This window comes from Bufo gargarizans, chromosome 3 (genome assembly GCF_014858855.1).
Source record: "Bufo gargarizans isolate SCDJY-AF-19 chromosome 3, ASM1485885v1, whole genome shotgun sequence".
Taxonomy (NCBI): domain Eukaryota; kingdom Metazoa; phylum Chordata; class Amphibia; order Anura; family Bufonidae; genus Bufo; species Bufo gargarizans.
The window spans coordinates 378,860,922-378,879,047 of NC_058082.1; the positions used below are offsets into that span (position 1 = coordinate 378,860,922).

At 45.1% G+C, this 18,126-nt stretch overlaps 1 protein-coding gene across 2 annotated transcripts in view; it reads right to left on the reverse strand.

Moving 5' to 3' along the window:
- The window catches only part of TNNI1 (troponin I1, slow skeletal type), a 326,051-nt gene that overhangs the window by 249,478 nt on the left and 58,447 nt on the right, over positions 1–18,126 (reverse strand). The window contains exons 1-2 of one of the 2 annotated variants that reach the window (XM_044288186.1): positions 13,785–13,924; positions 13,609–13,640 (exon numbers count right to left, since the gene is read on the reverse strand). In XM_044288186.1, the coding sequence (XP_044144121.1) occupies positions 13,609–13,640; positions 13,785–13,892 (140 nt within the window). In that variant the 5' untranslated portion in view covers positions 13,893–13,924. Of the gene's footprint in view, positions 1–13,608; positions 13,641–13,784; positions 13,925–18,126 lie in introns of those variants that run through there. The other variant, XM_044288187.1, reaches the window with a different exon arrangement.

Genomic DNA, 18,126 nt, shown 5'->3' on the forward strand with positions numbered 1-18,126 from the left:
TCTAAAACTTTCCTAGACACATAATGTACCTGTGTGCAAAATTTTGTGAAGATCGGTCCAGTCATTTGGTCGTGCGTAAAGAACAGACATACAGGCAAACTCAGTTTTAAATATATAAATATATAAAAGACTAGCAGAAGGACCCGGCTTCGCACGGGTATATTTCATGTATTTTATTTTATGTTTCCGTATGTCATAAAACATTTTCCCCCATAACAGCGACCTCTACACCACCCCACCCCTTTAACAATGACCTACATAGTGCCTGCCCCTTTAAGGGCTCTTTAAGACCTGCATTCTTTTCTTCCGGCATAGAGTTCCGTCGTCGGGGCTCTATGCCGGAAGAATCCTGATCAGTTTTATCCTAATGCATTCTGAATGGAGTGAAATCCGTTCAGGATGCATCAGGATGTCTTCAGTTCCGGAACGGAACTTTTTTGGCCGGAGAAAATACCGCAGCATGCTGCGCTTTTTGCTCCTGCCAAAAATCCTGAAGACTTGCCGCAAGGCCGGATCCGGAATTAATGCCCATTGAAAGGCATTGATCCGGATCTGGCCTTAAGCTAAACGTCGTTTCGGCGCATTGCCGGAGCCGACGTTTAGCTTGTTCTGAATGGTTACCATGGCTGCCAAGACGCTAAAGTCCTGGCAGCCATGGTAAAGTGTAGCAGGGAGTGGGGGAGCAGCATACTTACCGTCCGTGCGGCTCCCGGGGCGCTCCAGAGTGACGTCAGGGCGCCCCACGCACATGGATGACGTGATCTCATGGCACGTCATCCATGCGCATGGAGCGCTCTGACGTCATTCTGGAGCGCCCCGGAGCCGCGCGGACTAAGTATACCGCTCCCCCGCTCCCCGCTCCTACTATGGCAACCAGGACTTTAATAGCGTCCTGGGTGCCATAGTAACACTGAAAGCATTTTGGAGACGGATCCGTCTTCAAATGCTTTCAGTACACTTGCGTTTTTCCGGATCCGGCATGTAATTCCGGCAAGTGAAGTACACGCCGGATCCGGACAACACAAGTGTGAAAGAGGCCTAACAGTGATCTCCACAGTGCCTGCCACTTTAACGGTGACCTCCACAGTGGTTGCCAATTTAACAGTGATCTCCACAATGGCCGCCCCTTTAACAATGACTCCACAGTGCCCATCCCTTTAACATTGACCACCCCTTTAATAGTGACCATCATAAAGGCCACCCCTTTTACAGTGACCTTCACAGTGCATGCCCCTTTAACTGACTTCCACAGTGCCCACCACTTTAACAGAGACCTCTACAGTGCCCGCCCCTTTAACAGTGACCTCTACAGTGTCCGCCCCTTTAAAAGTGATCTCCACAGTGTCCGCTCCTTTAACAGTGACCTCCACAGTGCCCACCCCTTTAACAGTGACCTCCACAGTGCACGCCCCCTTAACAGTGACCTTCATAGTGCCGTCCTTTTAACATTGACCACCCCTTTAACAGTGACCTTCATAGTGGCCGCCCCTTTAATAGTAACCTCCACAGTGCCCACCCTTTTAACAGTGACCTCCGCAGTGCCTGCACCTTTTACAGTGACCTCCACAGTGCCTGCCCCTTTAACAGTGAACTCCACAGCGCCCAACCGTTTAATAGTGGCCCCTGCCCCCATGCCAGTAGCAGTGTAGTTGTGCCGTCATAAGTAGGGTTGAGCGAACCCTAACTGTAAAGTTCGGGTTCGTACCGACCTTTACGGTGTTCGACACCCGAACATTTCAGTAAAAGTTCGGGTTCGGTGTTCGGGTAATATTAATATACCATCGGATCTGAGTTTTCTCCAATCCGATGGTATATTTTAACTTGAAGCGTCCCCATCACCATGGGAACACCTCTATGTTAGAATATACCATCAGATTTGAGTTAGATTTTGAAAACTCAGATCCGACAGCATATTCTAACACAGAGGCGTGATGGGGACCCTTCAAGTTAGAATATACTGAGAACTGTGGACATAACAGCACCTGCTGCCTGGCAGCACCTGATCTCTTACAGGGGGCTGTGATCCACACAATTAACCCCTCAGGAGCCACAATCTGAGGGGTTAATTGTGCGGATCACAGCTCCCTGTAAGAGATCAGGTGCTGCCAGGCAGCAGGGGGCCAGACCCCTCTCCCTCCTCAGTATTAAAATCATTGGTGGCCAGTGCGGCCCCCCTCCCTCCTCAGCATTAAAATCATTGGTGGCCAGTGCGCCCCCCCTCCCTATTAAAATCATTGGTGTCCAATGCAGCCTCCCCTCTCCCCCCCTAATTAAAATAATTAGTTAACAACCCCCCTCCCCCCATCATTGGTAGCAGCGGAGCAGCAGTTCCGATTGAAGTCCCAGTTTAATCGCTGGCTACTGCAGTCTTGGCTGCCATGGTTACTTAACACTTTTAGCAGCATTATACTTACATGCGCTGTCTGTGGCCGGCCGGCGCTCCTCCTACTGATAAGTGAAAGGTCTGTGCGGCGCATTGCTTATAGCACAGACCTGTCACTTACCAGTAGGAGGAGCGCCCGACCGGCCACAGACAGCGCATGCAAGTATAATGCTGCTAAAAGTGCTAAGTAACCATGGCAGCCAGGACTGCAGTAGCATCCTGGCTGCCATGGTAACCGATCGGAGCCCCAGCGATTAAACTGGGACTCCTATCGGAACTGCTGCTCCGCTGCCACCAATGATGGGGGGGTTGTTAACCAATGATTTTAATTAGGGGGGAAGAGGGTAGGCCGCACTGGACACCAATGATTTTAATAGGGGGGCGCACTAACCACCAATAATTTTAATAGGGGGGTAGGGGTGGGAGGGCCGCACAGGCCACCAATGATTTTAATACTGGGGAGGGGGGTCTGGCCCCTGCTGCCTGGCAGCACCCGATCTCTTACATAGTGGCTGAACCTTTAACAGTGACCTCCACAGTACCCGCCCCTTTAACATTGACCACCCCTTTAACAGTGACCTTCATAGTGGCTGCCCCCACTCCTTTAACAGTGACTTCCACAGTGCCCGCCCCTTTAACAGTGACCTTCACAGTTCCAGCCCCTTTATCATTGACCACCCATTTAACAGTGACCTTCATAGTGGCCGTCCTTTTAACAGTGACAACACAGTGCTTGCCCCTTTAACAGTGATTTCTGCATTGCCTGTCCCTTTAATAGTGAATGCCCCTTTAACAGTGACCTCCACAGTGCCTGCTCCTTTAACAGTGATCTCCACAGTGCCCGCCCCTTTAACATTGATCACCCCTTTAACAGTGACCTTCACAGTGTCTGCCCCTTTAACAGTGACTTTCCACAGTGTCCGCTCCTTTAACAGAGACCTCCACTGTGCCTTCCCCTTTAACAATGACCTCCACAGTGCCTGCCCCTTTAACAGTGACCTTTATAGTGTCCGCCCCTTTAACAGTTACCTCTAAAATGCCCGCCCTTTTAACAGTGACCTCCACATTGCCGGTCCCGCCCCTTTAATAGTGACCTCTACAGTGCTCTCCCCTTTAACAGTGACCTCCACTTTAACATTGACCATCCCTTTAACAGTGACCTTTAAAGTGCCAGCCCCTTCAACAGTGACCTCCACTGTGCCCGCCCCTTTAACATTGACCTCCACATTGCCAGTCCCTTTAATAATGACCACCCCTTTAACGGTGACCTCCACAGTGCTCGCCCTATTAACAGTGACCTCCACAGTGCCCACCCCTTTTACAGTAACCTCTACAGTATCTGTCCCTTAAACAGTGACCTCCACAGTGCCCGCCACTTTAACATTTACCATCCCTTAAACAATGACCTCCACCATGCCTGTCCCTTTAACATTGACCACCCCTTTAACAGTGACCTTTACTGTTTCTGCCCTTTTAACAGTGAACTTCACAATGCCCACCCCTTTAACAGTGACTTCCACAGTGTCCGCCCCTTTAACAGTGACCTGCACAGTGCCAGCCCCTTTAAAATTGACCTCTACATTGCCAGTACCTTTAATAGTGACTACCCCTTTAACAGTTACCTCCACAGTGCTCACCCCTTTAACAGTGACCTCCATAGTGTCTGCCCCTTTAACTGTGACCTCCACAGTGCCCACCCCTTTAACATTGTCCACCCCTTTAACAGTGACTTTCATACTGACTGCCCCTTTAACAGTGACCTTTATAGTGCCAGACACTTTAACAGTGACTTCCAAAACGCACGCCTCTTTGACAGATATCTCCACAGTGACCGCCACTTAAACAGTGACCTCCACAGTGCCCTCCCCTTTAACAGTGACCTCCACAGTGCCCGCCCCTTTAACATTGCCCACCCATTTAACAGTGACCTTCATAGTGGCCGCCCTTTTACAGTGACCTTCACAGTACCCGCCCCTTTAACAGTGACCTCCACAGTGTCTCCCCTTTAACAGTGACCTCCACAGTGCCCGCCCCTTTAACAGTGACCTGCACAGTGCTCGCCCCTTTAACATTGACCACTCCTTTAACAGTGACCTTCATAGTGGCCACCCCTTTAACAGTGATTTCACACTGTCGCCCCTTTAACATTGACCACCCCTTTAACAGTGACCTTCATTGTGGCCGCCCCTTTAAACGTTACCTCCCCAGTACCCGCCTGTTTAACAGTGACTTCCACAGTGCCCGCCACTTTAACAGTGAACTCCACAGTGCCCGTCTGTTTAATAGTGGCCACTGCCCCCCATGCATGTAGCAGTGTAGCCGTGCAATCATATGTCATATGACTGAATATTTAAGGACCTGCGAGCTGCTAAAACCTGTGATCAGTTGTTATGGCAACCTGGAGTAGGACCTGCGAGCTTCTATTGTCTAATAAGGGACATGTGACCATGTAAATGGCAGTTCAGATTTAAGTGAAAGGCTTGCTGGCTTCTATTGGCTAATGCAGGTTATTTTTTGGGAATATCTCAGGAACGGTCTAGAGAGCTGAGACCCGGTCTAAAACCTTCCCGGACACCTGATGTACCTGTGTGCCAAATTTGGTGAAGATTGGTGAAGTCGTTTGGTCGCGCATAAAGAACGTCTAGACGTCTAGACAGACAGACAGAAACTCATTTTTATATATATATAAGAGACTAGCAGAAGGACCCGGATTCACACGGGTATATTTCATCTATTTCATTTAATGTTTCTGTGTGTTGTTAAAAGATATTGACTAGTGTTGATCGAGCACCAAAGTGCTCGGGTGCTCTAGCCGAACACATCGGGATGTATAATTGAAGTCAATGGGAGAACACAAGCATTTAACTAGGCACCCCCTGCTCTGAAGAGGGGAGGATGACTGGTTCATAGGAAAATTTCTGAAATTTATGGAAACAGCACCAAAATGGTTCGGGAACAGCATGGGGAGGATGTCTCAATGCAACTTGGACTCCCAGGTCGCTTCTGGGAACCATGTTGTCCGAGTAGTACAACACTTTTACAGACTGACAATAATACTCACAAAACCGAAAAAAAAAAAAAATTGTTAAGAAACATTCTTTCCTGTATACTTACTTGTATATAAAATGCAAGTGCTGCCAAAAATTACACTCAAAAACACCCTTTGTGGAGGGCATCATACACATAAAGGAGGGCATCATACACACCCTTGAAAAATTATGATTGATGGCCTGCTGGTGACCCTCAAAAACATTTGGAGCAAAGGCCTGCTGATCTGACCATCTAAAACATTAAGGACCAGGGCTTACTGCCGCATTAGTGAAGCTAGATAGCCTCTGGGCGATTGCACGTCCCCGCGGCGGCAAGGATCCATTTGGATGTCTGCCCTATCAACTTTCGATGTTATTTTCTGCGCCTACCATGGTGATCATGGGTAATGGGGAATCAGGGTTCGATGAAGGAGAAGGAGACGGAAAAGCAGCTACCACATCCAATGGAGGTCAATGGCTGAAATCTGATTGGGTGTTGTTGCCTTGCCCCTTTTTTCTAATTGTAAACCACCGAGTGGGTGGGGCAAGTTATTAAGGCAGAAGAGTCCAAGGAAGGCAGCAGGCGAGCGGCAATTGCCCACTCCCGACTCGGGGAGGTAGTGATGATATATAACAATATAGTACTCTTAAGAGGCCCTGTTATTGGAATGAGTACACTTTCCGTTAACGAGGATCTATTGGAGGGGAAGTTTGATGCCAGCACCCGACTTGCTCCCGGCCTCCACAACGTTTACTCAGTGTGCCATCATGTTGAGGATTGTGTTGACCAGACTCTTGGCTACTGAAACTGGACTTGTAGGTGAGGGCCTGCTGCCGCTTTGTTGACTCTGGATAACTTCTAGGTGATCGCACGTCCCCGTGGCGATGACAACCAATTTGGATGTCTGCCCTATCAACTTTGAAGCAATTTTTCAACAGGGACCTTCGTGCGGGTCGTGGGAAAGCCAGCCTAACATGAAGTCAGCCATGTGTGCCAGAGTACCAACAGGAAAGACTTTGCTGTCATCATCAGCAGGATCACTCTCAATCTCCTCATCCTCTTCTGGACACCCACGCTGAACAGATGGAACTATCCTCTGTAGCAGAGGCAACCGTCTCCTGCTCCTCCTCCTCCTCCTCTTCTTCGTCCAATTCACGCTGAGAAGACGGGCGGAGGGTGGTCTGGCTATCACCCTGTGTAATGTATTCTTCCCCCATTTCCACCTCTTCCACATGCAAAGTGCCATCCTTAATTGTGAGCTGCGAGCGTTTGTGTAGACACAGAAGTGGGATGGTTATGCTGATAATAGCATTATCGCAGCTCACTATATGTGTTGATTCCTCAAAGTTTCTTAAAACGTCACAGAAGTCAGACATCCATTCCCACTCCTCGCTTCTGACTAGCGGAAGCTGACAGGAAAAGCGACAACCATGTTGCAGCTGGTATTCCACTACTGCCCTCTGCTTCTCACAAAGCCTGGCCAACATGTGGAACGCAGAGTTCCAGCGCATATTCACATCGCACAACAGTCGGTGAGCTGGTAATTGCAAGCGCTGCTGCAGCATTTCCAGACAGCTGTTGATGACTTTCGGAAATGGGCACACACGCGGCGCACCTTCACCAGTAGCTCAGGAAAATTGGGGTAGGTTTTGAGAAACTGCTGAACAACTAAGTTTAGGACGTGGGCTAGGCATAGGACGTGTGTGAGCTTGCCGAGCTCCAAAGCCGCCACCAAGTTACGGCCATTATCACACACAACCATGCCTGGTTCTAGGTTGAGTGGCAGGAGCCACAGTTCAGTCTGGTTTCTTATCCCCTGCAACAGCTCTGCGGTGGTGTGCTGTTTGTCCCCTAGCCATATCAACTTCAGCATGGCCTGTTGACCCTTCCCCACTGCAGTGCTTTCAGCTACCGGCTGATGGCTGACTGGTGCTGCGCGCGGATAATTCGGAGGTGGAAGTTGAGGAGGAAGAAGTGGGGGTTGGAGCCACTAATGTAGGTGCTGGCTAAAACCCTAATGGAATTAAGGCCCGAAAACCTCGGCAGCACCTGTGCCATCCCAGGGTGCGACTCACTCCCGGCCTTCACAATGTTCACCCAGTGTGCCGTCAGGGAAATGTAGCATCCCTGGCCAAATGCACTTGTCCATGTGTCCGTGGTTAAGTGGAACTTCCCAGTAACTGCGTTGGTCAGGGCACGTGTGACATTTCGGGACACATGTTGGTGTAAGGAGGGCACGGCACATCCTGAAAAAATAGTGGCAGCTAGGGTCAGAGTACTGCGGGACAATGCGGGACAATAGTGGCATCAGAGTACTGCGGGACAGCCCTTGACATCAGGCTGCGGAAGTGTCCACAAGCCTAAATTGCAACATTTCCAGGGCCAGTAATTTTTAAAGGTGAGCATTTAGTGCTATGGCCTGTAGGTGAGTGACTGGGTATCTGTGCTTGCGTTCCAATGCCTGGGGAAATGAAATTTGGATGCTGCACTGGGACAGGGAAGTGGATGTGGTCACAGATGGTGCTTGCGAAGGTCCAGATGCAGGGCGGGAGGCTTCCTGCCTGCGCCTTCGACAGGCAATTGGCCAGCACATACCATAGGGGAAGAGGAGGCATTGGTGTGACCCGCAGACACAGATTGAGGACCCAGCCATCTGTCCCACTTATTATGGTGCTTGGATGCCATGTGGTGGATCATGGTGGTGGTGAGGTTGCTAGTGTTCATGTCCCGGCTCATTTTGTCACCTGCACTTTTATCAAGAAAGTGCCATACTGCGAAACACCTACCCCTTGGCAATGAAGATTTATGCATAGGGGTGCTTGGTGTAACAGTTGTGGGCCTGTTTGATGTGGGCCAACTTCTCTCTTTTGCGGTGCTGCAGATCCTTCCCCCTCTGTACTGCTGTCCTCACTCGGCTTTCCACCTTACCTGGTTGGATCAGTGACCTCATCGTCCACCACCTCCTCTTCCACTTCCTCACTCTGATCATCTTCTTATTTTGTTGACCTAACCGCAACCTCAGTGATTGACAACTGTGTCTCATCCTCTTCATCAACCTCTTGAGACAGTATTTGCGGTTGACTCATTGGCAACTGTGTCTCATCATTATCCACCTCATTAAACACTAATTGCCTTTCCCCACCATCATGTTCTTGTGACTGTGGATGATCAAGAGGTTGGGAATCAGGGCACAAGGTCTCATGTCCCTCTCAAAGCGTGCTTGGCGAGAGTGCCAAATCAAGTAACGGCGATGTAAAGAGGTCTTTGGAATTTCCGAGTGTGGGATGACTTGTTTGGCCAGACTCTCCTATGGTGGGAGGAAGGAGAATCAGGGTGAGGATTCTGTTGACCAGACGCTTTGCTACTGAGACTGGACTTGGTGGAAGACAGTGTGGTGCTTAAGAAGCATTATCTGCTGCAGGAAGCATTATCTGCTGCAATCCAACCGACCACCTGATCGCACTGGTCTGACTTCAAGAGTTTTGTCCTGCGACTCGCTGCAAACTGGGACATAAAGCTAGGTATCGTGGATGATTGTTTTTCTTGTGCTCTGGCAGCAGGCACAGTTTCAACGCGCCCAGGGCCAGGGCCTCTGCATGAACCATTAGTTTCACGGCCACTTCCCCGTCCCTTACTGCTCGCCTTCTTCATATTAAATGTTATATGCATGCTTGACACACAAGTTCACAGCAAGCACAGTATATGGAAAAAGTACGTAACAGTATGGAAAAAGGAAAATAGAGTTCACTTAAATTTTTCCTATATGTGGCCCTGACACATAGAAGGTATTGGACAGATGTCCCAAGTCATTGCAGACACCCTCTATATAAAAAGTATTGAAAATGATGGGGAAAAAAAAATACTAGTTTTCACTTAGATCTTTCCTATCTCTGGCCCTGACACACAGAAGGTATTGGACAGATGTCACAAGTCACTGCAGACACCCCCACTTCCAAAATCCCTCATGCTGCTGACACCTCCAGACCAGAGTGGCAGGAAGACAAAGTGTGGAGGCGTCAGCAGCATGAGGAGGCCACAGAGTAGCACAACAACGAGAGATTGTGGAGGTGGCAGCAGTATGAAGAGGCCACAGAGTGGCATGACGACATTCACCTCACCACTATGTCATAGGGCCACTCTGTGGACTTCTCATGCTGTTCCCACCCTCCCCACTTCATGACTGGGCCACTATTTAGCCTTTTTGGCTTGGCTGACATCATCATTTATTTGACCCTTCTTCTGATATGTCAGAAGGAAGGTAAAATGAGACACACAACGGATCCTCTCTGTGTAACAGCTGTAAGGCCTGTATGGTCCCATCAGAATTGGCTTATGATTTTGTAGCCAAAAGCAGTAGTGGGTACAACACACAGAAGACTTGCAAATATTTTGTTCACGTGTTATCTCTGTTTTGGATTCACTCCAGCTTTTTTGGCATTAGCAATACTGAAGGATTAATAACCAAATGCTGACCGAGTGAAGGAGGATGCTCAACAGACAGGATCCGTTTTTTGGGGGTTATTGTTCTGTTGGATCAGAGGAAGGGCAAAATTATCAGGGACGTCAACACAAACTTACTGCTGACACCCTCGCCACTCTGTCGGGGGGCTCTACTTGTTTAAGATTTAAATAGAACAGGTTTCGTAGACATCTATATGGAATAAGCTGACGACGGTGTAAAAGGAGTGCGCTCTTTCATGCTACAGTAGGATCTTGGGCCTCTGCATGGTTCTTATACCTGGCGCTAACATCGACCTGTAAGGCTGAGTTCATACCCCCCGTGACTGCCCAAATAAGCGACGTGTGCAGTGATTCTAAGAGTGATGCCTGTCATCTGCATGTCATACGGACTCACAGTATTTTTTAACTACCAAAGCAGACTCCCTATATGTGCTACTGCAAGGCACAGTGTTCTACACCACTATAAAGGTTCTCCCCAGCCAGGAAATAGAAGTTTTTTTAACACGATTTGCCGCAAATTAATTCGTATCAAACCAAATTTTTCCCACGAAATTCAGCGAACCGGCAAAACGAGTTTTTGAAAAATGTACTCATCTCTAATTATAGCCTACGGCAATTGGTTTTCATGTGACCACTATATGTTGACTCCTCATGCAGTTACCACTCTCCCTACTGTGTGACTGACCACTATGTTGACTCCTCATGTGGTTACCATTCTCCACTCTTTGACTGGGCCACTGTGTTGACTACTCATGTGGTTGCTACCTCATAAATCTTTCACTGGGTCACTGTGTTGACTCCTAATGTGGTTGCCACTCTCCCCATACTGTAAATGGGCCACTGTGTTGACTCCTCATGCAGTTGCCACCTCACCACTCTGTGACTGGGCCCCTGTGTCGTCTCCTCATGCAGTTGCCACCTCACCACTCTGTGACTGGGCCACTGTGTAGACTACTTTTGTGGCTGCCACCCTCCCCATACTGTTACTGGGCCACTGTATTAACTCCTCATGCAGTTTCCACCTCTCCATAGTGTAACTGGGCCACAGTGACTCCTCATGTGGTTGCCACCTCACCACTGGGCCACTGTGTCACTGTTTGGCCTTGTTGACATCACCATTTATTTTACCCTACTTCTGATTTGTCAGAAGGACGGAAAAATTATAAATGCAACGGATCCTTTCTTTGGAGCATTCGTAAGGCCTGTTTCACACGGTCACTATTTTGCATCCAGATATGCTCATGATTTGGAAGCCAAAAGCAGGAGTGGGTACAAAACACAGAAGACATGCAAACATTCCAATTTTTTTCTTTTTTGCAATGCTGGTGGATTACTGACCAAAGGCTGACCATGTGAAGGTGGATGCTCAAAAGACAGATTCGTTTTTTGGGGATTGTTTTTATGACAGATCAGAAGATGGGCAAAATAAACAGTAACGTCAACACAAACTTACTGCTGACACCCTCTCAACTTTGTCATGGGGTCAGTACTTGTATCAGCGTGTAACAGAACAGGTTCTGCAGAAATCTATGTGGAATAGCAGACAGTATAAAAAATCTTGGCCACTGCATGGTTCTTTATATCCTAACATTGACCTGTAAGGATAAGTTCACACTTGAGTTATTTGGTTGGTTTTAGCCCTGTAACTGACTAAATAAGTGAAGTGATTCTAAGAGTGATGCCTGTCAACTGCCTGTCACACTGATTCACTACCATAGCAGACTACCTATGCATGTTTCTGCAATGCACAGTGTTGTACACCAATATGCAGGTTCTCTGCAGCCGAGAAATAGCTATTTTTAATGCGATAAATTTGGATCAAATTAAAGTTTTGGGGAAATTTCATCGAAGTTACATTTTTTAATTTTAAATTTCCTGCTCTCTAATTGTCAGCCAATACTACGGTATGTAAGTCACCAAATCAGATTTCAAATGCGGTTCCTGCTACTTCACTCCTTAACCTTGTATTTCCTGCCAACCGTTTAGGATCTCTAAAGTCACAAAACACTGCACAATAATTAGAGAGCCTACTCTTCACAGTGGTGCAAGATTGCAGCAACATATTGGGCACTAAAATACCATGGTGACAAATTATTATTTTTCACCATCCAATGAACATTTTCTGTAGAACACAAGTGGTATCAAAACACTTACTACTCCACTAGATAAGTTCCTTGAGCGGTGTAGTTTCCAAAACGTGGTCACTTTTGGGTATCCCTACTTGTATGGATACTTTAGGTTCTATATAATATGGCATCCAAAAACGAAGAGCTAAATGGCACTTCTTCCCTTCTGAGCCATGCCATATACAGCAGTTTACAACCAAATATGAGTTGTTGTGATATTTAGGAGAAAATGCATAACACATTTTGGGTGCTTCTTCTCCTATTCCACTTTGTGAAAATGAAAGATTTTGAGCTAAACCAACATTTTATTGGGAAAAAATGTTTAATTGTTTATTTTCATAAGAGTGGCAGAATGTAATAGCAGCCGGGACATGGCATACCTGTGTGCCTTTAGACGACCCCCAGCTGCCATAGCCAACTACCCACACCCAATTGCATTTATGGTGTGCCAATTAGCGGAAAGAGGGAGCTCCTTCCCTTTGTCTAAACATTTTTATCTTGGGGCCAATGTCAATTAGATTGAAAGCTGCATCTGAAGCATCAGACTTCCAGGATCAGAGTTATCTTCAATCCCAGCAGCAAGAGCTGCTTACCAATTGTATAATACAGCTGGCACACAAAAGCAATGTTGCAGGCCCAGCATCTGAGCCTGGATATTTGTCTTGAATTAATATTAAGGCACTGTGCAGAAAGTACTTTATTGTACTCACCACCCACTACATCTTTGAATGTGAGACTACCATCATTTTATAGCCTATCATCTTAGCTATCTCATACATAAATTGGACTTGCAACTATTTAGCATCTGATTAGTCATGCAGATTCTTGTCATGTAACTGCATTGTCACTGTTTTTCTCCTGGTGGTAAAACAATCATTTTCTTCTTGTATACTATCAATTACAACCTTTTCTCAAATTCCCAAATAGCTCAGTTTGTTACCCTGATTCCAAACCAGAACACAAAGTGAATGCAGAGTTGAAACTATACCCATTAAGTATATCATTCAGACCACAGACCTCTAAAAAAAAATCCAGGAGGATCCATATGGGTAGGTGAAGGAAGAAGGTGAGTTATCAAAAGTACTTTCACAATAGGATTGGAAAAAGAAGGAACTCTTTCTAGAGTGTCATATTCTGTACAGTAGCTGATGTTCCATGTTCCATAAAATTCATGCTGTTTTAATTGTAAAGTCATAAGGAATATGATGATTATATGTTAAAAAATATTAGTATTATTTTTAGAGGATTTTGCCCCCTTTTTTCATTTTTTTCTTGTATGGGAATCCCTGCTGGTTTATACTAACACCTTACCATTTGTATACAAGGATGACTTGTAGCAAACAGCTTCAACCATAGGTCATTTTCTCATCAAAATACTGTAATTGTGAAATGAGGCATTGACTGGTTCATAAAAACCATAAAGGGAAAGGACTTCAGTAACTTAAGTCCATTTAGCCTCTCTAAGAAAGGATACACACCTGTCTCTATTATATACAGACCAATTTCTTTATCATTCATAGATGAGCAATTTGATCTACAATATCTACAAAATAATGTAAAACAGGTGTCAATTTTACTTCTCAGTATCTATGCTGAATGTATACTTACGGCTCTGGCATGATGTTAATGAAGCAGATCTCCTGTAGGTAAATAAATAAATACATGAGTAATTTGATAACAAGAAAATGCACCTTTATGTCAAAATGGAACGTCAAACTGGAAATAAGTCCTTTACTGAAACAAAACCACGCTATTCCCTTACTAACTGGCATCGCTGATCACACCTGATCTCCAAGGATTACAGACGTGCAAAGATCAGGTGAAGGGCTTATGCAGACAACTGTTGTTTTTGGATCCGCAAAACACAGATACTGGTTGTGTGTATTCCGCATTTTGTGGAACAGAATAGCTGGCCCATAATAGAACAGTCCTATCTTTCTCTGTAATGCGGACAATAATAGGACATGCTGACATAAGGACATGGAATGCACATCGACTCATTTCCGTTTTCAGCTTTTTATATCTTGTCATTATCTTTTCTTTTTTTTTCTCTTCCTCCTCCACCATTTTAAGATCTTGAACACAAAGACAGCAATAGGAAATAATTTTAAATACACTTTTGCATAAAAAAAAACTTCCAAAAAGTGTCCCTTATTGAGGACAGATGTTTAAGAACACACCTTGAAAGTGGCGTTTTGGCACCAAGTGTTTAAAAATTGTGCTTTAAAAAGGGCAAATTCTTGCCCCTATTTATACACACAGGATAGTGCCAGCCTGCCTATTTGTGTCAGCCTACCACAGCAAATTTGAAATTCCTTTATGGTAATGATATTGAACTGGCTGTTGAGGCTCCTGCTGCTTGCTTGCTTATAGTACCAGAGATGGAAGGATGCGGCAGCTGTTGCAGATACAACAGCTGCAGCAACTAGGGGACTTTCTCCCTGTGGATCCCCAACAGCTAATGGATGTCAAGATGTGCAAGTTGTTCTTTCCCACCTTCCCTTATTGCATCAGTGTGAGCAGTTGCTCTAAGATAAGTAACAGGGTGTTTACATTGTTCATGCCAAAGTTGTCCATACAGACAAATCTGGCCCTTTCGAAGGGCCTGAGTACATTACAGGCATTTGTGATGAGCTGCTATTGCTCTACTTCAAAACAACATATGCTCCCTGGTCTGGTGCTTGATGAAATCATTTACTGCTTTACACTGCTTGTACAGGCACTGTAGCATAAAGTAACATAAGGGGTCATTTATCAAACTAGTGTAAAGTAGAACTGGCTTAGTTCCCCATAGCAACCAATCAGATTTTACCTTTCATTTTCCAAAGGAGCAGTAAAAAATTAAAGGTGGAGCTCCGTACAGTATTAGAATGTATTGGCTCCGATGAGCTGAAGTTATTGCTTCGCAAAGTCTTGCGAGACTTCGTGCAATAAATTCATAAATTAATTTGTACTGTAAAAAAACATTTCCTGAACTCGGGTTTGGTTCCAAGGTGCCGAAGTCTATTCACCCATCCCTAACGCCACTAGTTCAGAAGGCTGAAAGGAGACATACGTTCATCCAGTTCAACTTGTTGATCCAGAGGATGGCTAAATACCCCATGAGGAGGAAGCAAATTTTCCTCATATTAGGGGAAAAAATTAATTCCTGACTCCCAACAGGCAATCAGACTTACTCCCTGGATCAATGACCCTTCTAGAGAATTCTAATAACTATAACCTTTAATATTTTTACACTCCAGAAATACAAACAGGCCTCTCTTGAACTCTTTTAGTGTGTTCACCATCACTACGCCACGGGCACAGAGTTCCACTTCTCTTATAGTAAAGAATCCTGTTCTTTATTTTGCTAGAAATCTTCTTTCCTTTAGAAATAGAGGATGTCCCCTTGTCATAGTCCTGGGTATAAATAGATGACGGGAGACATCTCTGTACTGACCTCTGATATATTTATACGTAGTTATTAGAACTCCCCTCAGACACCTTTTTTCTAAATTGAATAACCCTTACTATCTTCCTTAATTTAAATTTTGATTTATTTTTGTCATCCATACATTTCTATTTATTGACATAGATTTTGTTCTTGTTCCTCTTTTCTTTGTCTTTAAAAATAAATCTTATTCCCGTGGAGGTTGTCCCGGTTAGTGAGGCTAATGGCCTCTCTTAGCCGGTCCAATTGTGCTTTTTGGAAGCTGTCCCACAACCTTCATATCTGTTGTTCTATCAGGTATATTGGTTAGTACTAAGTCCATGTGAAAGAAATTAAGTGGTTAATAAACATGAATGGTGCTAATTGTACTAATTGTACTTAAATAATCTCCATTTTTGGGTTTTATGCCTAAATGTCTGGCTGATATAACATCTATGATTGAGAAATATAGTTTGTCTAACATCCTAAGACAGGCATCCTCAAACTGCGGCGCCCCAGCTGTTGTAAAACTACAACTCCCACAATGCCCTGCTGTAGGCTGATACCTGTAAGCTGTTCGAGCATGCTGGGAGTTGTAGTTTTGCAACAGCTGGAGGGCCGCAGTTTGAGGATGCCTGTCCTAAGAGAATCAAGAGAACAAAACAAACACCTTCTTGCATCTGACATTATGAAATATATACAGGGACTTTTGCAGATATGAGTCATGTCTGTGTGTGTCTACATGTATTTTTCCATACCATTATGCTCCTGATTGGTTGCTTTAATAAATACGTGTGATTGGGCATTTTTAAAATTGATGGCTAAAGGGGGGTGTGTAGATCTACAATGTACAACTAATAAAATGTACTCTACATGTGTTGGCTGGCAGAGAATCCTTTAAACAGCAAAGTGTCTGGGTCTTTGATTCTTAGGTTGACCGCATCACCTGGCACATGGGGAAACCTTATTAACCAATTTGAATCCCACAGACAAGCAAGGTTTAGTCCCCTAGTTTGGGACTAGTCCCCTAGTTTGGGGCTCCAAACAGAGCTCCGGGCGCCTGTTAATATAAATCGTTCCCTCCTGGAAATGTGGTCAACTCCCAGGTTAAACAACTTACCTTTCAGACCCATTTACATCATGTTGGGTAACAAAGTGACTTTTGCTAAATCTTCACCTTTCCTCTCATGGGAGTCAGAATTGAACAAATCTTTCTCGAATGTCCAATCGACGACAGCCCTATGTATATCTGCCAAACTTCTCAAATGCACTACACATTATGAATACATCATGAAAACCACACTACGTTGGTACTATACCCCAGACAGATTGTCACATGTTTCCTAACTCATCATACCTATGTTGGAGGGGTTGTGGAAACAGGGGTACACTAATGCATATTTTATGGTCTTGCACTAAACTTTACACACTCTGCAGAGAGGTTTTCTTGATTGCAACCGATTTGACTGGGCATTCCATATCCCAGTTTCAATGCACTACAGTTAATGCTGTATTGTGCTGCATTGAATTGTCAGAGTTCTACAATGTAAGATTCTGACAGTTGCCTAGCAGACCTAGGCTGTATCTCCTGGGCTTCCATAGCTGGCAGGCAGGTGCCTGACCGTGGCATGTGAAGGGACGGATACAGTGATTCTGGCGGATACTGCAGGGGCCTTGCTGTCAGTAATCGATCAGAACACATACATGTACATGAGGATGCAGCAAAAGACCACATTCTCTCTCATACATGTACGTGCCAATGAGGGAAAGGGGTTAAAGTAGTGAACCATAAAAGTTTCCTGTTTGATCTAGGAGGAAGTGCAGTAACATTAAAATATACAAATCACCAGGTTCAGATGGCATACAATCCCGTATCCTAAAATAATTAAGTAATGTTATAGACAGACCTTCATTTCTGATATTTAAGTATTCTATATTGGCAGCAGGTATTCCACAGGATTAGCGCTTTGCAAATGTGGTGCCAATGTTCAAAAAGAGGTAAAAAACAGAGCTTTGAAACTACAGGCCTGTAAATTTAACATTTGTTGTGGGTAAACTGTTTGAAGGTTTTTTAAGAGACGCTATCCTGGAATATCTCAATAAGTGAATAATGTTGTATCAGCATGACTTCATGAGGGATTGGCCATGTCAAACTAATTTAATCAGTTTCTATGAGGAAGTTCTAGACGTGACTGCGGTAAACCAATGGATGTGATAATGTATATCTTTCACTTCTCCAAAGCATTTGATACTGTCCCACATAAAAGATTAGTATATCAAATGAGACTGGGACTGGGAGAAAATGTCTGTATGTGGGTAAGTACCTGGCTCAGTGATAGAAAAGGTACCACGGGGGTCAGTATTGGGCCCTATTCTCCAATATATTTATTATCTTGTAGAAGGCTTGCACAGTAAAATATAATTTTTTGCAGATGACACTTAAACTGTATAAAGTAATTAACACAGAAGACAGTATACTACTACAAATGGATCTGGCTATGGTGGAGACTTGGCAAGAGAATTGGCAGATGAGGTTTAATACTGACAAATGTAAAGTTATGCTCATGGCAAGGAAAAATAAATGTCACCTGTACAAATAAAATGGTAAAACACTGGGTAAGGGGTCATGCACACGGGCGTAATTGTCCTGTACCCGTGCTGCGGACCACAAATAGCACTCTGCAATGCACAGGTACCGGCAAAGTGCATGTCGTTTG